Source organism: Bos indicus, chromosome 3 (assembly GCF_029378745.1).
Source record: "Bos indicus isolate NIAB-ARS_2022 breed Sahiwal x Tharparkar chromosome 3, NIAB-ARS_B.indTharparkar_mat_pri_1.0, whole genome shotgun sequence".
Classification (NCBI taxonomy): domain Eukaryota; kingdom Metazoa; phylum Chordata; class Mammalia; order Artiodactyla; family Bovidae; genus Bos; species Bos indicus.
In genome coordinates, this window is record NC_091762.1 from 34,439,220 (window position 1) to 34,463,097 (window position 23,878).

The following is a 23,878-nucleotide window of genomic DNA, read 5'->3' on the forward strand; positions in this document are numbered from 1 at the left end:
AAGGCCCTGATATTGTTTCCTTCAATTTTTACCCTGGCCTCTGGTAGATTCCTAGCATTCATGTGATGATTAGTACTCAGGAGAAAACTTGGCAGAGTGGTTAGGGAGCCCACATCTGTAGATCTCCACTGTTCTCATTCTGTACAGCTCTCACCTCTGTCACACCCTTCACTATGAACTCCAGCCTCTTTGGCTTCCCCAGACTGTCAGCTCATCTCTTCAAAGGAGAAAGACCTCTGGACTCTGCCTTGTCTCCCCTTCCCTGTACCATGGCCTGAAAATTATTTCAGGACAGTACACTAGGGCAGATGTAGGCCATCGTTTGCTGCTTCTCTTTCAGGGATCATTGTCCTTCATTGCCAAAAGTCCAGTGTCTTGAAACCTCTGTTTTATGTATTCTGTGTTGGTTTTTATTTAATTTTATTTTTAGTTGTTTCAGGTGGAAGGTAAATCTGATCCATGTTACTCCATCTTGGCTGGAAACAGAAGTCCTCTCAGAATAGAACTTTGACATTGCATACTCATTTCTGTCTTGAGGAAATTAAGTGGATCTGGCCATATCTTTTCACTCCATATCCTCCCTTTCAGAGCTCTGAAAGTAGTTCTTCTAAGAAATGAATTTAATCTTCATTGTCTTCCATGTGCCGCGCTCAGTTGCTCCATTATGTCCAACTCTTTCTGGCCCACCAGACTCCTCTGTCCATGGAATTCTCCAGGCAGGAATACTGGAGTGGGTTGCCATGCTCTCCTCCAGGGGATCTTCCCAACTCAGAGATCGAACCCACGTCTCCTGTGTCTCCTGCGTTAGCAGATGGATTCTTTACCACTGTGCCGGCAATAAGGAATCTGCCTGCCAATGCAGGAGACGTGGGTTCAATCCCTGGATCAGGAAGATTCCCTGGAGGAGGAAATGGCAACCCATTCCAGTATTCTTGCCTGGAAAATCCCATGAACAGAGCAGTCTGTAGGCTACAGTCCATGGGGTAGCAAACAGTCAGATACGACTTAGCAGCTGAGCACACAGGCCTGGTCCCTGTTCATCTGGTCCCTGAACCAGATGGGCTTCAGATCTAATGAGGCAGGCAGGCATGATTCTTGTTGCTATAATTAGAAGTAATACATGTTTTGAAATGTCTAAGATGCTACCACAGTGTAGAATGACATGTATATTTTGTTAAACATGATAAATAAGCAGTAGAATTAATGGCCTTTTGCTGACATTTGTAAATTCTGTCTCCTAACCATGACCAGATTGTCCACACTTCTCCTGGACATCTGTAATCTTCCTGTTAAAGGGGTAGGATTGAGTCTGTGGTCTTGGTTCCCCAATTCTCCTGGATTTGTTTCCTTTCCATATGACCTTTTCTTTCTATCTGAGCTTTGGTCTGTTGATAGATCTGATTTCATTATTTTCTTTTATTTACAGCACTATAAGAGTGGTAGAGACTGAAATATAAAAAATTAATTGCATTTTCTCTAGGTGGATGAGTTTTCTCAGTGAGTTTATGCATTTTCAAAAGTAAAATGTAATTGGTTGCTGGGAAGGGAAGACTAAGGGTAGCAGAAGGCCACTATAACAGTTAATGAATTTCACTTCCATTTTCCCAAAGGAACTCTGGATGGTGAATGAGGTCAACTGTACTTTGATTTGTTTGGGTTAAGTTGAGGGTTGCTAGTGTCATCTAATAGTCCTCCTCTTTCTGTGACTGAGCAATAGAAGATATGAGTAATGCCAGTGTGTCTGCTGACTGAGTCAGGTGTGTAGAACATTGCCTGAAATGTGAAAGCTTGATCAAGCTAGCAAGAGCTCCAGTGATGGAATTTTTCTTTTATCCTAATCAGCTTTTGTGCCCAGAGCCTATCTTGGAAAGATAGCCTTTGTTTAGATGACTGTTAGCCCGTGCAGTCTGTCTGGTATTTGTGGAAACTCTGGATATCCCTGTTTCTCCTCAAGGAGCTCATTGATGTAATTTCAGACACTGTATCCTCACTCAAGAGAACATGCTGTCTTGCTCTGTGTGGTATCTTAGAAGACGCGCTGCTGTGTCAGTTTTTAAGCTTCTGGTTCCAGATGTCTCTAGCAGCAGACCTACTTTTTCTCAGATGCTTGGCCAGCTTACATGTATGAATAGCCTTTCTGTCCTGCAGTGGCTATGAGAAGCTCTGAGCATTTGAGAGTTAACTAGCGTTTACTGAGCAAGCCGTCTGTGTGGCACTGAGTGTACTATTTACAGAGATTGTACAAGAGATTCCGTCGACCTCAAAGCTGCTTACAGTACAGGGGAAAGTAGCGTAAGTGAATTTAGCGACCCATCTAGTAGGACCACCAAAGAAACTTAGAAGGTAAGCCAAACAGTTAATGTGTGAGTTCTGTTTCTTCAGACATCTCTGTTGCGATTGGTGGCTTGAGTGACCATGCAGCTGGAATCCCACCATTTATAGACATGCTGTATTTTGAATCAACTTTGTGGTTTGGGAAGGATGTATAATTCAACAGATGCTTATTGAGCATGCAGAGTATCATGGTAGGCACAGGGCATACTATAAAAATGACTATAAAAATTATATCCTTGGCTCCTAAGGAACTGCTCATATTTGGAAAGGCAAGGCATATTTAAGACTCTTAAAATCTTTGTAATATTTTTAAGTCTTCATAAAAGAAAAGCATAGTCATCAACAAACTACTAACTCCTCTGGGTGGTGGGGCTGTGGTGAGGTTGTGGTGGGGAAGAGGAAGGATCTTCACTCCTTACTGTATACATTTCTAATATTAATATATGTAGTAAGAAGTTTTTACCAAGTGCCAGTGTTGCCTTTTTGGTATTATTTCTTTATTGGTTAAAAAAGTGATAGAGACTAGTAGATTATACACATAATGTTAACTTTATGTGTATCTCTGTGTGATAAGATTTATATTTTCTTTGTTGTCTCTCTCTATTATTGTCTGGGCTTCCGAGGTGGCTCAGTGGTAAAGAATCCACCTGCCAAGCAGGAGACATGGGTTCGATCCCTGGCTTGGGAAGATCCCCTGGAGAAGGAAATGGCAATCCATTCCAGTATTCTTGCCTGGAGAATCCCATGAACAGAGGAGCCTGACAGGCTCTAGTCCATGGGGTCGCAAGAGTCAAAACAGGATTTAGCGACTAAACAACAATATTATTATCTACTTTTTTCTATAATGGATATATATTATTTTATAAATAGAGAAGAAAGTATTGGAAAACCAAAATTTGAAAGGACCTACAATAGTTATTATAATGAATTTTAATATGATTACCATATTTTGGATACAGCATACCAGCTTTCCCTTTTTTGTCTCCTCACTTTCACCACAACTTTATTAAGGTGGTTCTATTATTATTAATATTATTACTATTGTAGTTATTATTATTAAATAAAAAGGTGAAACAAGGGCATTTACTCTTGCTTCTTTCCCTTGTCATTTGGGTGTATTAGCCTAGAAACAAAAAGAATCCAGCTATTAGCTATTTGGCTGTACTGTGAAGGCTCCTTAGAAAAATTTAAATTATGCTGATTGGGTTACAATTATATCTGTCATTGTGGGCTGTGATCTCTTGTTTTAAAATATCCTAAGAATACTTTTTGTATCTTTATATTTAGTTCTGTTGGAGAAAGCAAATAGATTATCCCATCTCCCCATCTGGTACAGTGAAGAGAACTCATCTGCTTGGCTTACTTTGTGTGAGAGAGAATTAAAATTTCCAAGTTATTTGTGATTCAGGTTAAGTAGTTAAATGCTGTCTTTTCCAAATTTTGTTCCAGAAATCCATATCCCCTTTTAATTGTAAAGATAATTACTTTGAAAGTAATAGTGGTCTGTGTTATTTAAAGAAGTCAAAGATTGAAGAGGAGATGTCATTTCTAAATGAGTTTTTTTTTCCCCCCTTATAGCATGTATTCGATGATCTCAGTGGCTCAGTATCCTTGTCCTGGGTTGGAGACAGCACTGGGGTAAGTAATGTTTTGACTTTGTTGATTCAGCCTAGCAAGAAAATGGTGTAGATTTGGGGGAGTTTAAGTGCTAAATGTTTTACCTTCTGAAATTGTCTCCAACTTCAGCTGTAGGAAATGCATTTGTAGGACAGACTTCCAGAAGGCTGTGGTTGGTTTGGTTTTGCTTTTAGAACTAGGAACATCTTGTGACCACCTTCTTCCATAATAGAAACTAGACACCTTTTTAGTCTTTGGTGGCTGCTTGATATCAAGATGAGCAAGAAGAAGAAAAGAGAAGAGTGCTGTGTGAAAAGGGAGCCTTACAATTCTTGGGAAAATTTCTGTGTGGAAGTAGAAAACGGCACATTATACATGTTGGCATTTTTCCTCCGAATTGTATTGTTCCTGTATCCTTTCCCATAGTTAGTGTTAAAGGACTGTGGCAGCCATGGGCTTATCACTGTTCAGCTCCATCTGTTGTCCTTCCCCCAACCACAAAGGAGGTAGGTACTGCCAGGATTGGGGGAATGAGACAGTCAGTAAGCTTCTCCTTAATCCTCGTAGCATGTAACCTGACTCCCAGTAGGAGGTTTGCTGAGGATTCATTGGCCTCAGGTCTTGAACAGGGCTTGACATTACCTGCTCTGTTATTATCCTGCCTGAGCAAGGGCAGGGACCACAGCTCATGCCCTCCAGTATTCCAGTAATGTATGTATCAGAGCATTGAGGCACGTGAGGCTATATCAGAAGCCGAAAGAAATACAATTTTTGTACTAAAGAACAAGTTATTAATTTTTAAATTGCTGGTAGAATTTCTTTAAGCCTGTCTCATTTGCTTCTAAAATTTGAGTTGTTCACTATTTCCCATGATTTATCACTTTATCTAAGATAGTTGATATCTCCAAGATTTCTTGTTAAATGGCTGTATGAGACTCCCTAGCCTCTTATTCCAATCTATCACAATCATATCTTCATGCATGTTTTCTCTAGAAAAATACTTATTTAAAAAATTGATTTCATGGAGAACTAATAGCAGGGAGAAGAAGAAAAGGACAGATGTGACATAGCAACCTCTATTAGAGCATTCACCCTATTCTAGCCTTGTAATCAGAAAGAGATGATTCTTGACTGAGAATATCTTAGAATAATGTGGATACAAAACAGTTAAATTCTTCCTTTACTGTTATTTGGAGTTGATTAGCTCTGTTTCCGGAGAAGGCAATGGCACCCCACTCCAGTACTCTTGCCTGGAAAATTCCATGGACAGAGGAGCCTGGTAGGCTGCAGTCCATGGGATCACTGAGAGTCGGACACGACTGAGCGACTTCACTTTCACTTTTCACTTTCATGCATTGGAGAAGGAAATGGCAACCCACTCCAGTGTTCTTGCCTGGAGAATCCCAGGGACGGCAGAGCCTGGTGGGCTGCCGTCTCTGGGGTCGCACAGAGTCGGACACGACTGAAGCGATGCAGCAGCAGCAGCAGCTCTGTTTCACACTGCATCAGGTGTAGGCAGTGGGACCATCTCAACAAAATTAGCTGAGAATTTGAATCATTGTAAGCCATAATCACTTGGTCCTTCTTGGTTTTCAGATGTATTACAATATAGACTACTGTGAAGTAGAATTATTGGCAATCTTTCTGATATTCAGATGTTGCAAACATATAATTGGATTATGTTTCTTATTGACCACATGCTTTTGTCTCTCCAGATCATTTTAGTCTTAACCACCTTCCATGTACCACTGGTAATTATGACTTTTGGACAGTCCAAGCTATATCGAAGGTGAGATGCCTAGCATATGATTGGGGAATTTGATTGAGTAACATATTGTGACTGTAAGTTCTCTGCTTTTCTAGGCATGATGGGATCTAACAGTTGATTTAAAAGATCTTCTGGCCATCTTAAATTTTCACCAGATTGTCGCCCTTAGCACATTTTTTAATATCTAATTAGCAACCTAAAGCAGCATGAAAAGGAATCTAGTTCCAAGGAAATAAGGTTGACCTGACTGAGTGGCAGAACAGTAGAAGAAGATAAAGGAAGAGTCTGTAGGAGTGTGTGTATGTTTATTTAAATGGATATTTATTTGTGGGGAGGTAGCATAGAATAGAAATGGCAACCCACTCCAGTGTTCTTGCCTGGAGAATCCCAGGGATGGGGAAGCATGGTGGGCTGCCATCTCTGGGGTCGCACAGAGTCGGACACGACTGAAGCGACTTAGCAGCAGCAGCATAGAGTTTAACCATCTTTCTACTTATTATGAGGACAAATGGTTTTATACTCCTGATGTAACAATCCTTACTCTACCTTCCAAGTGATTTTTCTTTTTTGGCCCCACTATGTGGCTTGAGGGATCTTAGTTTCCTGATAAGATATTGAACCCAAGCCCTGGCAGTGAGAGTGTGGAGTCTAACCACTCGACTGCCAGGGAAGTTAGATACCTAATATCTAAAATATTAGATAATATTTTTCATCTAATGTTATGAGCCCCCAACAGATTGTTTTTAGGTCCAAAGGAGGTTCTCAGGTCAGGCCTACCAAAGTGCCTGGTAATGATGATGGTAATATATGTTCTGGGACTATAGTCTGTACTGTGACATTCACCAAGTTTGAGAGTTGTCTTTTCAAAGGTCCAGCTTGGTTAAAGGGTAGGATTCTTTTCCTTACCTGTAAGATTCAAAGTCAGCTAACTCCCAGAAGTTGCTGATTGTCTTCTCAATCGTGTGTGCCTATCCCATTTTCTGCCTAGGGACCTAAAGAAATTTGACATTTCAGCAGATAATATAGAAATTACCCTCTGGGCCAAAGGATGTCCCTGGAGCCACCATACTTTCTGAGGGTTCTTTGATTGATTGTTGACGTTGGCCAAGGTGGGAGCGAACCCATGTTGAAACTCTAATATATATCAGTCCAGCCTCCCTTTCCCAATAGGTGACCCTTGACTGCTGCTCCTGAGTCTGGAGCCAGTGCTTTCTGCCCTTCAACACAGAGACTTTAATTTAAAAAAAGAGGTCAAGAAAGAATTGCCATCTTGAAATTGTTGTACACTGCATGAAGGCAGGTTCTTGACTAACTTGGGGTTCTCCAGCAACTAGCTAAATGACTGACACACAACAGGCAGTACATATTAATTGAATGAAGGAATGTCTTGTCTTCTTTAATAATTCTTAGGCTAATAGTATTTTTATTTGTTTGATAAGGATTGACAAGGTATTACAGAATCCTAATTCTAGAAGGGACTGTAATTTATAGGTGATTTTGTATATTAAGTTAGAAAACTAGTTGAACCATTACGGGTAGATGAAAAGTATCCTGTTTGGGAAGGAAAAAAATGCGTTAAGATTTTTGTAACTTTAGTAAACTCTTTCCATTTTTTAAGAAACTTTGCTGTTGTAAAATTCTTTATGATACAGTTTTCTTACCAATTCACCTTCCATTAAAAAAGCAATGCAACCATATTATAAAACATTGGAAATTTTAAATGAAAAAAAATTCACCTTAAAGTCAAGTAATCTTATTTACAGTTTATTATCTTGACTTTTCCCCTTTAATGTTATACCATATAACTCTGTAGTCTAAGGAAGCAACATGGTACAGTGTAAAGTTACCTCTTGGCATATAGGCCTGGGGTTGAATCTCAGCATTATTTGTGAGCAGAATGAACTTGGGTAAGTCATTTAACCTCCCTGAGTCTTTTTGTCATCTGTAAAAGAAAGATGATAATAGCAGCCACCTTAGAGCCATTGAGAGTTGTGCTTTGCAGCACCTATCATGGAATAAGAACTTGGTACCGTTAGCTGTTGCCTTGCCAGTGGCCAGATACGGCATGTAACCAGCATGTACTGGCACTGTGGTGCTATTCATAGTTTTTTTAATGAATTGAAAGCCTTCCATACCAGTTAATAAAAGGTGATTTCCTGCCTGCCCCCAGGTGCCTCCATAGCTTCTACAAGTACACCCCCACCCCAGCCAGCATGGAAGTGTTACCAACACCTGATGTTATGAACTATAACCATTCTGATTGGTCACTGCTCGTACCATATTTGTCAAATTCTTATCATTTTTGTTAGATTGAAAGAATTTACTTAATCATTATTCTCTTGGACACCTAAGTTGTAGTTTTTTCACTATTGTTAATGCTGCTGTGATAAATATCACACATGTATGTCATCAGTTCAGTTCAGTCGTGTCCTACTCTTTGCGACCCCATGAATCGCAGCACGCCAGGCCTCCCTGTCCATCACCAACTCCCGGAGTTTACTCAAACTCATATCCATCGGGTCAGTGATGCCATCCAGCCATCTCATCCTCTATCGTCCCCTTCTCCTCCTGCCTCCAGTCCCTCCCAGCATCAGAGTCTTTTCCAATGAGTCAACTCTTCGTATGAGGTGGCCAAAGTATTGGAGTTTCAGCTTTAGCATCAGTCCTTCCAATGAACACCCAGGACTGATCTCCATTGGACCTTGCTTCTATCACCAGTCACATCCACAACTGGGTATTGTTTTTGCTTTGGCTCCATCCCTTCATTCTTTCTGGAGTTATTTCTCCACTGATCTCCAGTACTATATTGGGCACCTACCAACTTGGGGAGTTCCCCTTTCAGTATCCTATCATTTCGCCTTTCATACTATTCATGGGGTTCTCAAGGCAAGAATACTGAAGTGGTTTGCCATTCCCTTCTCCAGTGGACCACATTCTGTCAGACCTCTCCACCATGACCCACCCGTCTTGGGTGGCCCCACACGGTATGGCTTAGTTTCATTGAGTTAGACAAGGCTGTGATCCGTGTGATCAGATTGACTAGTTTTCTGTAATTATGGTTTCAGTGTGTCTGCCCTCTGATGCCCTCTCACAACACCTACCATCTTACTTGGGTTTCTCTTAAGAAGATGCCTATTTCCAGTTTTTATCATGGTAGCAAATGAAAACCTCCTCTCTGATCTCTGCATGTTTTGAATCCTTTACTAAATTCCTTCTCTTGGTTGAATTATGTTCTAAACCTGTTGCTTCAGCCGCTTTTTTGCTTGCCTTCTGAATTCACGTGTTAGCCTCTATAGTGCTCTTCAATCAGGTGGCTAGAACTGGACCGACCTGACAGACCAGAGTCATACCCATGGGGAGTGCAGTGTTTTCACGACTGCTTTTCCTGTCCTTTTGCTTTTCAGCGTTGTGCTTACTTTGAGACAACCCCAAACAAAACAAAACAGTATCGCTGTGTTACTGCTTAAATACCTACCACCCTCTGACTCAGCCTTTTTCCATCCTATATTTGTCTAGTCTTGTGAGAAACCACTAATATACACTTTACTAGAGAGTAAAACGAGTTGTTTCTGGTATAGTATGTTACTAAGGTTCTTTTTCTTCATTTTGCACACCAGGTTTGTTTGTTGGGTTTGTTTGGTTTTACCAAGGTCATTTTGAATATTAATTACTTCCTCCCTGCTGTGAAATGAAAACTCTTCCGAAATATGGGTGGAGACTGTAAATATGCCTTGTTGCCTCCCCAGCTAGGCTGGCCTGGCCTAGTCTGAAGTGACTCATGTTGTTGGACACACCAGCCAAGAGGCACGTGTTGCTTGAGAAATGGGAAAGGGAGGGAGCAATTTGAGCAAAATGAGTCCTGAATATGCTGAGCTTGTGCAACTGAGAAATGAAATAAAAGCCTGTTGAATCTGCTCTGAAGACTCTTCTGTTTTTCGCAGCTTTAATGATTGTATTATTTATTGGATTGTCTTTCTCTCTCAAATCTTATGTGGTCAAAGGTTCATTTGGGATTCAAATAGGAGGCAGCTAATGAGATGCCACCTGCCATAAGCAGTGCCGCATGGAGGTATGTGTGAGGAGAAGGAAGTTAGTTGTTTCTGTTACCTTTGCCGAGTTAGAGGGAGCACACTTCAGAAAGAGGATTATTAACAGATTTGGGAAATAAAGTCCCTGGGCATTAATGATTGGATAGAATTGAATAACATACTAATATCTTCAATTAAAGGGAATCATATTTGAATAGTATAAATTTTGATTCCCTCTTCAGGAATGTTAATTCATATAACAGATAATAAAGTTCATTTACCTCTCACTTGCAAATATGAAATTAAAAAGGAAATAACTAGCTATAGTTACGGAGAAGGCAATGTCACTCCACTCTAGTACTCTTGGCTGGAAAATCCCATGGATGGAGGAGCCTGGTAGGCTGCAGTCCATGGGGTCGCTGAGGGTTGGACACGACTGAGCGACTTCACTTTCACTTTTCACTTGCATGCATTGGAGAAGGAAATGGCAACCCACTCCAATGTTCTTGCCTGGAGAACCCCAGGGACAGGGGAGCCTGGTGGGCTGCCGTCTATGGGGTTGCACAGAGTCGGACACAACTGAAGCGACTTAGCAGCAGCAGCTGTAGTTAAGATGACAATTTGATTTTCAGGAACAAATATTGTGTGCCTTTTTGTTTTATGGCCCTTTGAGTCTAACCTTTCATTGTAAGATTAACTTAGTGAAGCACATTATGTACAGCAAAATTCTATACCAAGTTAACAGAAAACTGCTGGACTGTTTTACTTGTGGTTTCTATTTCCTATTCAAAGTTGTTCAAATTTTGGAAATTGGTAAGGGAATCTCTAAGAGATTTCACATTAAAGTTTATACTGTAGTCAATGTAAGTTTTTCAGGATGTTACCTGAGGTTTAATAAAAAGGATAACTTAAATATATGCAACAGAAACTTCTCTGACAGTTTAGTGGCTAAGACTCCATGCTTCTACCACAGGAAATGCAAGTTTGATCCCTGGTCAGGGTACTAAGAACCCACATGGTCAATAAATAAATAAACAATAAAGATATGCAGCAGATACTAAAGAAGAGTTCAGTAAACCAGGTTCTCCAAGGCATCTCATTATGACAACCTTTTTAATGATATGCTTGGCTCAGTTTTCACCTTAGTAGATTATTAGCAATGACTGCATATTCTAATTACAAGGTTAGCATAAATTCTGTTTGCAGAATATATTTTTCTGCTTTTTTGTTTCTTAAAGTTTATTGAAATGTATGATGATGGCATTTTACTGCACCTTCATTTTTACAAACTTAGGGCATATAAAAATCATGAAGCTAGGTGGTTTTTGTCACCTAAATATTCCCATGATTTTCATGGGAATGAAAATCCTGTTCTTAGGATTGTCTTATTGTCAATCAGAGCAAAATAAGGACCTCAGATACATACTCACATTCCTTCTGATAAAAAGTTGTGTGATTTTATTTATAATATTTCACCCTCTTTATTTTCCTACTTGTATTTTCAAAACTTCTGTAGAAAACATGCATCCTTTTCAAGTAAGGATAAAACACAATGAAAATTAAATTTAAAACACATAAGGTAGCATCAGAGACAGTTGGGGTTAAAACAAAGAAACTGAAGTATTGGGAATTCAGTTTAATGTAGATTCAGATTCTGCCCATCTCACCCGGTAGTGGTTTCAGGTCTGTAAGTCTTTTGGAACATTTTAATAAGCTACATTCTCCTTATTGATCTTTTAACTGGAAATTTCAATCCAGTTCTCATTCACAATAATTATGTTCTCCAGTCTCCATGAATACTGAATTAGTGAATACTGAGCCATTGCTTCTAGGGGAAATACAGAATTAGGTTCCTGCAAACTTCTGGCCACAGCATTCATTTTCTTCAGTTGATCAGTCTATTAACCTTGTTTTATGTGTGTTTCTGTTTAAAGATACCTTATGTGTATTATTGATTCGTTGAGCTCACAACCAACTGTTGCAGAAAGAAGTTTATCTAACTCACATATTTTCTCCAGAAACACTAAACAGCACTTCATAACTGTGCTTGGGGACTATTTAAATAGCAAAGCACCAACAGAAGGCACAAAAATGCAAAATGCAGAGCAGTAAACAGACTGTAAGGAAGATACTCATGCACAGTATAAGAGCTGAAACAAGAAGGCAGGCCAGCCGCTTGTTGGACTTTAGAAGGGAACATGAGCCCCAAGTGACACATTTTTCGCTGCCCTATGCATATCTGCCAGTGACTAGAAAAGTGCCATGCGTATTGATTTGGGGTTACAAATCTGAGTAGGCAAATTTATAAATATGGAATCTGTAAATAGTGAGGATTAACTGTATAAGCTTTCTCAATTAGTGAAAACTACAAAACTAATTTTTTTGGAGTTTGTTGTCTTTCTTTTTGCTTTTATGTAATCATTTATAGTGACTTAATCATGGCAAAAATGAATTAAAGGAGTAAAGAAGTGGTTAGGCCTGAAAATCAACGAAACAAGGATATTTATGCTTGTTTGATTGTTGAAAAAAGTAAAATGTAAGATTCTGTGAGATATTTATTGTAGGATTCTTTTATTGTTACTTTTCATTGAATGTCTGCAGGTCAAATGCCCATTGTCACAGTCCCTCTGTATTATAAATGAAAAGTGGTCAAAAATGGAGGTGTGATTCTTCATTATTGGCATTTGGGTTGAGTGTCAGTCAACATGTTAGTCTTCTGGAAAAATACCCTCCTGAGTCCTTCGTCTTAGGAGGAATTTTAATGCTATGTCTTATCAGAACTCCATGTGATGATTACTTTTTTTCCATTTATTTAAATAATGTCTAGATTTTTCATGTTCTTTGGTGGTATTAAGCTCTATCCTCCCAAAAACGTTTGTACTCTAGTACTATTTTTTATTGTTACAAATGTACATATTCTTATACATGTTTACACCACAGATATAGCAAAAGTGATCATTTGTTTTTGCTAACCAGGAAGAGCTTTGTTAGGTTTGATGTATAGAATTGTTATTAAAAAGACTTACTTCTAAAGCAGATGGTTTCACAGGGCTTTGTTAATGTTTCCTGTTCATAACTCTTAATTATCATATGGAATTTGAAAAGTGATTTCTTTTTCAACGTGTTTCATTGATTTCCTCTCCATGATGTATGATGTGTGCCAATATATATGCTGATAAAAGATAAAGCCACTTTAAAGCAAAGTGCCATATTAAAATATATTCCTGGGCCCAACATGGCCTTGACAAAACACTACTTAAATCCCAGCAGGTTGACACTGGTCTCTCATGCTCCATTTGTTTATCTGGCTAAAGTGCCAGAGTGTTGTAGCAGATGATTTTTTGTTTCCCTCGTGTTGCTTTCTTTTTCTGAAGGGCAGGGATGTGTTTGTTGTGCCAAGTTCTTGAAAAGCAGGCGCACTTGCCAGCAGGTTTGTGGAGGTTCCCTGGGATGTCACGAAGGAGGGGTGATTTGTGAACTGGTGATAATCTAGCTGCTGCAAACCCTTTAGGACATGGTCTGAGCTATTGATGATGTATGCACTGTAGAACTAGGACTTGAATATGCGTATCTCTTGGCCTGCTGTTGAGAAGATAAGAACTTTTCTTGTACTCAGAAGTCAAAGGCAGGGTAACAGGAATCTGTTGGGTGGTTTCTAATCCCTATTTTATTTAGTTTTTTCTGTGTGTGTTCTAAGAGATGGAAAGACAACTTAAAAGTCCCATGTAGTTTGCTTTAGCATGGTGAAGGGACCTGTACCTTCTCTCAGAGATACTTCCCTCCTGTCTCTCTTCAGTTTCCTCTAAGCAGACCTTTCCTGACAGGCCACAAGCCCTGGCAAGAAAGAGCAGGACCACTGGTTGCCAAGGAAGAATTCCTTACACGTAATTAAAAGTTGTCTCAAGTTTGGGGCTGAGCGTTAAGAGAATTAGACTGTAGTTTCAGTTTTGCCCTTAATTGACTGGTTGACTTTTGATGAATTGCTTCCCCTTGAACCTCCTCCTCTGTGAAATAAGGGAGTCTGACAAGATGTTCTCTTCAGTTCCTTGCCTGTCTCATGGTCTGTGGTTCTGTGATTCTTTTTCTGTTGAGGCTAATAGCAAAACTGTACCACCTCTTAAGTCGTATCAGTGAAGACCACTGTACATTGCATTTATCATGGGCAACTGACTTGCAGTGCACTGTGGGCAGCACTTATGATACTGAAATTTAATTAATATTAAGGTCTAGCATTATATTGGAGGAGGAAATGGCAACCCACTCCAGTGTTCTTGCCTGGAGAATCCCAGGGACAGCGGGGCCTGGTGGGCCGCCGTCTATGGGGTCGAGCAGAGTCAGACACGACTGAAGCGACTTAGCAGCAGCAGCAGCAGCATTATATACCATGTTAGAGCTGTGCATAGTATTAAATACTCCTGACTTTTTTTTTGTCTTACTTTTTGAAATCTAAAAATTGACTTTAATACTTCACAAAGATATTGTTGAAATGAACTTTTGGGAAAAGCTTTAAACAACCTGGGAGTTGAGATTAAGTTTATCTGTCTTCTTTAGCTGTGTGCTGCATGCATTAAGAGATTTGTGCCTAAGGATGGTAACTTTGGGGGAGGAGGTACTCAAGATCCTGCTACTTAACTTACAAGCTTTATCATGAGTACAATACAATGCATTGATAAATTAGTTAGAAGGCCTTTGGCTACCTTTAGCAGAGAGCCCAACTCAAACTTTTAATATAATAGCTTAAGTAATAAGGGAATTGGGACTTCTCTGGCAGTCCAGTGGTTAAGACTTCACCTTCCAATGCTAGGGGTGTGGTTTCGATCCCTGCTAGGGAAGTAAGATCCCACATGCCTCAGGACTGAAAGATCAAAATAAAAAACAGAAGCATATTGTAACATTTCAATAAAGACTTTAAAAATGGTCCACATCAAAAAATCTTTAAAAAATAATAATAAGGGAATTCATAGAGGAAGGATGGGTCGATTCAGTGCAGCATCACAGGCTACCTGTCTGGAATCCCAGAACTATTTCGCAGTACTGGCCACTTATGTTGGCTTCTACTTCAAGTTTGGCTCTCACTGTATCAGAATGCCTGTAGCATTTTTTTGTTCTGTTTTGTATTCACATAGGACAACATGGGAGTTTCTCAGCGTTGATGCTCTTGGCATTTGGGGCCAGATGCCCTATCTGATGCCAGATGCTTGTGGCCCTCTCTTTTTTTGGGACACTGTCCCATGTATTGTAGGATGTTTGGCAGCACCCCTGACTTCTACCTACTACAATGCCAATACAATGTCAGTAGCACCCAACCCTGACTTGTGATAATGAACAATGTCTCCAGATATTACCAAATGTTTGCTTGGTGGGGTGGGGGCATGGGGCAAAAATACCCTGGTTAAGAACCACTGATCCTTAAGGAAGACAGACCATTTCATTAAGTGATTGTCTTAAGTGTGTTTCCTAATTGATCCCAGTTCTCCCACTTTTTTCTTACTGGCTCAGTCTAGGTCCTTTCCTCATTCCTGACCCTGTCACCCATGAGGGATTGGAACTTCCTTCCACTAATTAGGCCCACCACCGCGGGTAGGGGTAGAATCAGGAGGGTGAGTGCCGGAGAGTGAGGGAGGCTAGGTACAAACCCAACAGTGCCCATGACCTCTGCATTCTAAATTTGTCCTTTTTTTCCCTCTCAGTGAGGACTATGGAAAGAACTTTAAGGATATCACAAATCTCATCAATAACACATTCATTCGGACTGAATTTGGCATGGCTATTGGTCCTGAGAACTCTGGGAAGGTGAGACTATACCATACGTGTACAAAACTGTGCATAATACCATGTGCAAGGCCGTCAGATGTTGATATTTGAATGGTCCAGTGATACACAGCAATATGTTTAGTTTACTATTACAATATTTACAATATAATAAAATGAAACAATTTAATACTGATTACAAAAGATTGGCATTTTGCACACAAGTTGTTTTCTTTGGACCTTGTCTAAGATGCATCAAAACTCTTCATAATTATGCGGTGGTTGTTTAGCGTTACGAGGTATACGTCTAAAGACAACATTCTAGTCTTTGGGGAAACTGGCTAATCTCAGACTGATCAAGCTTATCTTCATAGATACAATGCACTGTCTCAGGACAGTATTTTTTTTCGTAAGACTAATACTTCAGGAAGAGAGTGTATCAACTAATCTATTTTTATAACTCTTCTTACTTTTGGAACTAAAATTTTTGAACAAATGTCTGGTGAAAATGGTGGAGGAACTTCATGTACTTTTATAGTATTATACCCTGGTTCTGAACTTCCTTCTCCCTGACCAGGTGATTTTAACAGCAGAGGTATCTGGAGGAAGTCATGGAGGAAGAATCTTCAGATCATCAGATTTTGCAAAGAACTTTGTCCAGACCAATCTCCCTTTTCATCCTCTGACTCAGATGATGTATAGCCCGCAAAATTCTGATTATCTTCTAGCTCTCAGCACTGAAGTAAGTCTATCTGAAGAACCTGTCTTGCCTTTTGTGTTTTATAGTCTCAAAACGCACTGTCTGAAGAGGACTGTGTAGGTGATGCTTTTTATGTTGGACTGGCTTCTAGTGACTTCTTATGGTATGAAGTGTTGGGTTTTTGGTGTGTGTGTGTGTGTGTTTTCCTATACGGTAAAGGACACAATTTTCATATGCTGTGTATACCAGATAGGTATGTGTCTAGTAATCATTACAATTTTTTTTTAAAGTGAACAGATACTTACTATTAGAGTAATGAACTAGGAAACAGTTTAATCATTCATGTTCTGCAAGAGACAGACATAAATTGTTAAACTTTTAAGATTGTTATTGTTTCTTTCCTATGGCCAAACTACACCTTTATAATTTTTTCTTGTTCAGTCCTTAGTATAAAAACCTGTTGATGTCTGTCTTTGACGCCCATGTGTTAAATATCTAGAGTCCTAATTCCCTGCACCCCCTATCCTATTCCTGTACTCTTCCAAGAAACCACAGGTGGCCCTCCCACCTTTGTTCGGAAAGTTTCCTGAGGAGCAGCTCAGCTTTACTATTCCTGGAGGACCAGTCTGTTTTATCATGGATGTTAAGGGCCCAGAGTGGCTGAGTTGCCAGACTATGATAGTAGTCATAATTACACTCTGTGTTTATATGGCTCTCTCTCATCATTTGCTTAGAGTGTGGTCTGCTGACCTGCAGGATCAGATAAAAATCCCTGGGAGCTGGTTTAAGATGCAGATTTCTTGGCCCCGATCCGGATATAGTGTGTCAGTGAGGTGGCTAGTGTTTTTAACAAGCTTGCCAGCTAAGCTTGCACACTAAAGTCTGAGAGCCATTGCTGTGATGACCATTCTGGGAATAGAAATAGGATTATCAAATATAGACAAGTTGGGCTGAGCAACAGGATGGCATAGGGAGGATGAGAAGGACACTTGGAAGAGAGGTCTGGGTTCTGGGTCTTCTGGGGGCAGAACTTTCAGCTGAGGTCAGGCTGGGAGGCTCAAGCAAGGTCAGAGTTAAACTCAGCCAGAGGAGGAGAACTAGCCTACCGGATAGGCTTCACGTCTGAAAGCAACAATTCCTGGGAATTGGCCTTCAGCAGCTTGAGTCGGACACAACTGAAGTGACTTAGCAGCAGCAGCTTGAGCTGAAGGCCCTTCAAGGGAACGAAGAGACCCCTATTGGAATGGACAGAACCATTGATCTGCCTTTGAAAACCCCATCACCCTTACCAAGTATCTTAAGTTTATTAAAACAGCTATCCTAGGGAGAGGCAAGCACAATATGCCTTTAGACCTGAAATTTCTTCCTGTTAAGGGTGAGTTTGAAGTACAAATAATCAGGGTGGAGAGATGGACCAATTTGTACTAAAGTGTAAATAGGTGATATCAGACCCTTCCCTATTTCTAAGTAGGATTAGGTTAATTAGAAATGCTGGGAGGTGAATGTTACTAGAGGAGGAAGAGTTAAAGAAGAATAATGGGTGAGAGTGGAGGACCGCTGAAGTTATTTCTGCCTAAACCATCACCATTTCATTTGAGCTGCTCCAGGACATTTCAGTCCCACCTCCAGTGGGTCTGGGCTCACTAGACTCCTATTGCCAATGTCACTGAAATTGTCAGTTTTTATCTTATGAAGTCTCTGCTGCACTTGAAAGTATTGACCTCCTTTTGGGAATTCTACTTGCTTGGCTTCTGTGGCAGTCCCTTTGGTTCTTTCCCACCTTCTAACCATTGCTTCTTAGTCTCTTTTTTAAACTCCTTTCAACCTCCCCTTAAATCCCTATTGCTCATTTTACTCTGAGTAGTCTCTTCCACTCTTTACCATTTTGCTACCACTGTGATATATAAGATTTTCAAATGCCTACCTCTGGTCCTGGCTTCTTCCTGGGGCTTCAGATGCCTTTCTTGCTGTCTGCTGGGTATCTCTAGCTAGATGTCCCACACGTCCCTCAAACTTAACCTTTCTCAGCAACATTGTTCTTCCCTTCATCCTTATGCTGGCTAAAGATTCCACAACACTGCTTTCCCCTCACCGAGAATCTCAGAGTGTTCAACTTTCTCACACACACACACACACACACACACACAGACATGCACTCCATCCTGCCCTACAGGAAAATGTCCAGTTCTACTGAATCTAGAGTCTATATTATTTCTGAGCCTTTTCCTCACAGCTGTGGCTTCAGGCCTTACTAACTCTTAATGCAACAATTAGTCACTGCTTTCCCTGCTTCTATTAATAGTTTGAACCCTCTGAAATCCATCTTTCCCACTGTCATCCAAGTATTCCTCTTAAAAAAAGTAAAACTGGTCATGTCATTCCCCTACTTCAAATATCCCATATAAAATAAGAACCGGATTCCTCAGTCTGGCACAGAAGGAGGGCTCTGCACGAGCTGCCACCCCCTCCCCAGCACTGGCTCCTCTCTTCACCTTGGAATGTTGCTCCATCTGTGTCTGAAGGCTTCAGCTCCCTGCACACACTGAGATGTTTCATCACCTCTCTGTCTCTGCTTGTATTAATCTCTTTGTGCATTGACATCTCATCTCCCATTTGCCTTCTTTTGGTTACACTGCTCATCATTTAAGACTCAGTTTGGCTGTCTTCTTCACAAGTCAGCTCTGATGCTTTGTCTCTCCTTTCCCTGCTCTTACCCCAGAGACTATGTTTCCATAACACTTACCGTGTGTATTGAACTTTCTTATGTGTACCCTTGTTAAACTGTGAGCTCCTTGAGAGCAGAGAGTATGTCTTATTCATCTTTGTATCCCCAATGCAGCATCTGGTACACTTGGCACATAGTAGGCACTTCATAAGCATTTGTTATTCTGATCCAAGACCCTAGGGGGGCCCCATAAACTGTGTGTCTATGAGCTCGGCAGCTTGGCTGGAATTTCAGTGTGTGTTTTTACTGCCCTGAATGATTGGATATGAATTATTAAAAGGTCATACAAGCAGCTGCACATGATAAAACTGGAATTTTGATAAGTCATTTATAATCTTTCAGAATGGCCTGTGGGTGTCCAAGAATTTTGGGGGAAAGTGGGAAGAAATCCACAAAGCAGTCTGTTTGGCCAAATGGTGAGTAACAGAAGATTCCATCCGTGCAGAGCCCTAAACCTTTCCTGATGATGCTGCCAGAAGTCACACGAATCAGTGTTAAGCACTTAATAGGTGCCAAGTGCTCTTCAGGGTGCCATAAGGGATGTGAGAGAGGGGTGCAGCATAGACCTTGACCTGGAGGAACTTCTAATTCTGCTGGGAAAGAAGACTTGTCTCACTAAATGTTAAAATATAAAACAAGGCACGTCACCGAGTAGGTACTGCCTGTAAAAGGTTTATTCTGTGTAAACGGTGACATCAATTGCAATAGCATAAAATACTGCTTTGATTGGGGGACTTACATGCTTCTCTGCATGCACATTTATGTTCCCTCATCTAGAGATCCATGTCAGTTAGGTGGAATGTAGTGAGGAATCAGGAAGAAAGCTCAGAGAGCTTCCAGGCGGCCAGAGTCACACTATCCATGCACCACAATTCGTTCACTTCTCTTGATCGCCCACCCCGTCTGCTTACAGAGGATTCAGTGGAGGAGGCTCTTACTCAGGAGTCAGGTCACCTTTGTTCTAACCTGGATCGGCTGCTAGTCAGTGGCTTGACTTCTCTGGGATTTAGCTTGTTCCTTCTATGAAAGGAGATTTATTTGGGAAGTTTGGGGGATGGTTGAGCAAGAATTAAGAGCTGTCATACCTCCAAACTCTGATTAGGCTCAGATTCTTGTTTAGAGCCTCTTTCTTCTTTCTCTTTGACTAATTTTAGCAAGTTCATTGATCTAGTTTCCCAGTTGATAGCAGGTTGCTGCCAGAAGTGGGGTATGTGAGTGTAAACAGCAAGCACAGACCAGCCTGAGAGTCCGCTGCCTGGGAGCCGCACGGAAGCAGGAAGAGCTCTAAGAACAGGCAGAGACAGAGAACAAGACAGAGAAATAGACAGGATGGAGGGATTTAGTGCTGTGTCAGGAGCTCAGACGGTAAAGCGTCTGCTTACAATTCGGGATACCTGGCTTCAATCCCTGGGCTGGGAAGATCCCCTGGAGAAGGAAATGGCTACCCACTCCAGTATTCTTGCCTGGAAAATCCCATGGACAGAGGAGCCTGGTAGGCTACAGTCCTTGGGGTAGCAAAGAGTCGGACCCGACTGAGCGACTTCACTTTCAGGAGAACACAAAAGCCTCAGTAAGTTCTAATGGGAACATTGCATTACAGTTTCATACAGTTGGTGTTCATGACAGTGATCCATAATCCCAAGGAAGAGTTTGCTACTTATTGTTCTTTGCTTGGAAAGGTAGGAAAATATAGACATAGACATTGATATAGACAAGGTGTGATATAGACATTGCCAAATATGTCCATTGAAATTAACTAAAACATTTAAAAAATGATGCTTAAGCAAGCATCCTTTTTTAGGAAATACTAGTTAAATTAGGTTTTTATAGCACTACTGTGGTACACATCGTGTGTCTGCTTTTGTTTTATGTATTTTAATTAATTGTGTTTATATCTTATATGATCTTATCAGGAAGGAATTTTTAAAGTAACAAAGTTAACAAATTATTTTGCTCTTGATAGACCTAAAATATGTAGTGTGTGTTCAAATAAGACTATAATAATTTTGATCATTAAAGCTCACCTTTACATCCATATATCAGATCACCACAATGTACATTTTAGATGTCTTACGATTTTATTTGTCAGTTATACCTCAGTAAAGCTAAAGGAAACAACAGAAGACTCATCTTTAAAACTAAAGAGTTATTTTAAAATGGTATTTCGTTTTGTATCTTATACAAGAATTTTTACTCTTGTTAACTTGCTTCATTGAATAGTGTCTAAATATAAGATTTGGGCTGCTGCTAACTGTTTACTCACCTTTTAGATCTTTGGTTTCTAGAAATTTACAGTCTAAAGCTCTGAAAGAACATGCTCAGACCCAGCACCTTTTTTGTTTTATTGAGGAACAGTTGATTTATAATATTATAATCATTTTTGATGTATAACATAGTGATTCAAAAATTTTATAGGTTATACTCCATTTATAAAATGGAGTTATAAAACATTGGCTTTGTTCTCTGCACTGTACAATGTGTCCTTGTAGCTTATTTATTTTATACATAGTAGTCTCCACCTCTTAATCTCCCACCCCTTTCTCACCTCTCCCCTACTTCCTCTCCCCAGTGGAAACCCCTAGTTTGTTCTCTATATCTGATGCCCAGCACCTTTTGCTGGTGCTAATCTATAAGTCCTATCAAGGTCTGAATCTAGTTCCTTGGAACTCCCTTTCCAAGTTAGAGTTTAAATAATTCAACTTCTGACCTAGTTGTCTATTTCAGATGAAAGAACTAAATTATTTAGTTCATGCAAAGCACTGAACTAGGTTCTAAAGGGAAACAACAAAACTTAGTACCTGCTGTGAAGAACTCAGTGGTGGAGTAGGAGAGGTAAGGCACACAGAATGCAATTGAAATAGCCAAACAGGAGACAAAGGAATGGCCAGGCGGCTGACACAGAGCTGCACGGGAGAGCTGCACGGGAGAGCTGCACGGGCTCTCGAGCAGCACTCCTCAACCTAAGCACTAATGGCGTTTGGACTGGATAGTTCTTTGTTGTGGGGGACAAGCCTGTGCATTGCAGAATATTTAGCAGCATCCTTGGTCTCTCCCCACGTAAGAGTTGTAACATCTCCCCTCCCCCACTGGTGACAGCCAAGACTGTCCCCTGGGGAGCAATATCGGCCCTGGTTGAGAACCACTGCTCTAGAAGTTTGCAGCAAAGGAGTCTTCAAGTTAGAGTGACAGGAAACTTCATGGAAGAGCTAGATTTTAACCTGGAGCCTAAAGACTGTGAGGGTAAGATTTAGTCATGTAAGAGAAAAACATTTTAAGAAGCGAACAGTCCGAACCAACGCAGGAGGCAGGCTTGGAGAGTGTAACGAGACCAGTTTGACTGGCTGGAAGAGTTCACATAAAGAAGTAGTGGAGTGTAGAGAATGCCTGGGAGCAGACTGGGGGGACCTAGATATGATGCTGCGGAAGAATCAGGTGTACAGCATCCGAGAAAGCTGTTTTGGCTAGTACCCATGGGTGATGCTTATTAGACCTGCCTGGAGCTGAGTGATTAAGGTTAATGCAGTCTGTTAGCAGTCTTGAACCGTGTCTTTTCCCTGTCTTTGCCTCATTGTAGGGGATCAGAAAACATCATCTTCTTTACCACCTATGTGAATGGCTCCTGCAGTAAGTATATTTTAGTCCCAGAAAAGAGTGTCCTGGTGTCCATTCATGGTAGAATATTCTGAGTTGTAATAGGTAGAAGCATCAAAGATCTTCCATTCTCTTGTAATTTTAATAGCTAAAGATAACTAGCTGTTAGTGATTTTTAAAATCTTGGAAGCACAAACAACCAAGTACTATACTGTGCCTTGAGCAAATAAAAAATGCAGGCTATACACAGAGACACTATAACTTAATTTTAGCAATGTACATAAAGTAAATATTAGGCTACAACCAATAGCAAAATGAAATGTATAGTGATTTCTGCCAAAGAGCATGGGCTGTGTTTGTGTTGGTGGAAGCCACTGGCTTTCCAGTCAGTGGCACAAAGCTGAAAGCATAATCTTTCATTTATTCATTCAACAGATTCATTTCATTTATTCATTCATTGGAACACCTGCAGTAGTATGTGAACACTCTTCTCAGGATGGTGAGAACAAAACACCCAAGGCCAGCTCTCATGGAGCTTAAATTCATGTAGACATGTTGGATGATCAGCCAGAAAATCAAAACTCAAATGATACAACTTAAAATACAATAAGATAGTTTCAAACTGTGTCATGAAGAAAGTAAAGCAGGATGCTGTGGTGTTTTAATGGAACACTGTACTGAAATTAATCCTCTCTTCCTGTCCAGTATAAAACTTCACATGTATAAAGATAAAACCAAAGTGTGAATTTCCTGTGTCAATTCCTATATCATTTTATATTGTTATCTGATTAACACGCATAGCATTGAAAATTCTGTTGCTATAAAACTAAGAGTAGTTCTAAAACAATTGTTTTGAACTAGAGGCTCACCAGTAAGTGAAATTTTAATTAATATTTTGTCTTGTTTAAGAAGCTGACCTTGGGGCACTGGAATTACGGAGAACTTCAGACTTGGGGAAAAGCTTCAAAACCATTGGTGTGAAAATCTACTCATTTGGTCTTGGGGGACGTTTCCTTTTTGCCTCTGTGATGGCTGATAAGGTGGGTGTTTGCCTCTTTTCTTTGGGTTCTGATATTTCTGAACCTCAAAATATGCCTCAAACAGATAGCTTCAGTAGATGTACTGATGGAGTTTCTTGCCTTTTGTAGTATTTAGTGTCACTATTAGATTTGGAAGTGCTTCTTTTTATCGGGGCTGAATGATTCTTCTGGACTTCTCTCCACTTTGGCCTGTGTCACCAACTGAATTCTGGTGTCTGCTTAGGATATATCAACCCAGTGTTTGGGCTTTTCTCACACACGGATTCTGAAAAAAGCAATCTCCTTGCTCATTATCCAATGAAAATAATGGAAACATATAACATT

The 23,878-nt window shown here is 40.3% G+C and overlaps 1 protein-coding gene across 5 annotated transcripts in view; it reads left to right on the plus strand.

Annotated features, from left to right (window-relative positions):
- SORT1 (sortilin 1) overlaps positions 1-23,878 on the plus strand; it is a 67,202-nt gene that overhangs the window by 18,089 nt on the left and 25,235 nt on the right. For 2 of the 5 annotated variants that reach the window (XM_019956916.2, XM_019956917.2), the window contains exons 2-8: positions 3,913-3,972; positions 5,667-5,740; positions 15,438-15,540; positions 16,076-16,240; positions 19,266-19,339; positions 22,498-22,547; positions 23,424-23,554. In XM_019956916.2, coding sequence (XP_019812475.2) covers positions 3,913-3,972; positions 5,667-5,740; positions 15,438-15,540; positions 16,076-16,240; positions 19,266-19,339; positions 22,498-22,547; positions 23,424-23,554 — 657 coding nt within the window. Of the gene's footprint in view, positions 1-2,115; positions 2,344-3,912; positions 3,973-5,666; positions 5,741-15,437; positions 15,541-16,075; positions 16,241-19,265; positions 19,340-22,497; positions 22,548-23,423; positions 23,555-23,878 lie in introns of those variants that run through there. The other 3 variants (XM_070785970.1, XM_070785971.1, XM_019956921.2) reach the window with 2 other exon arrangements.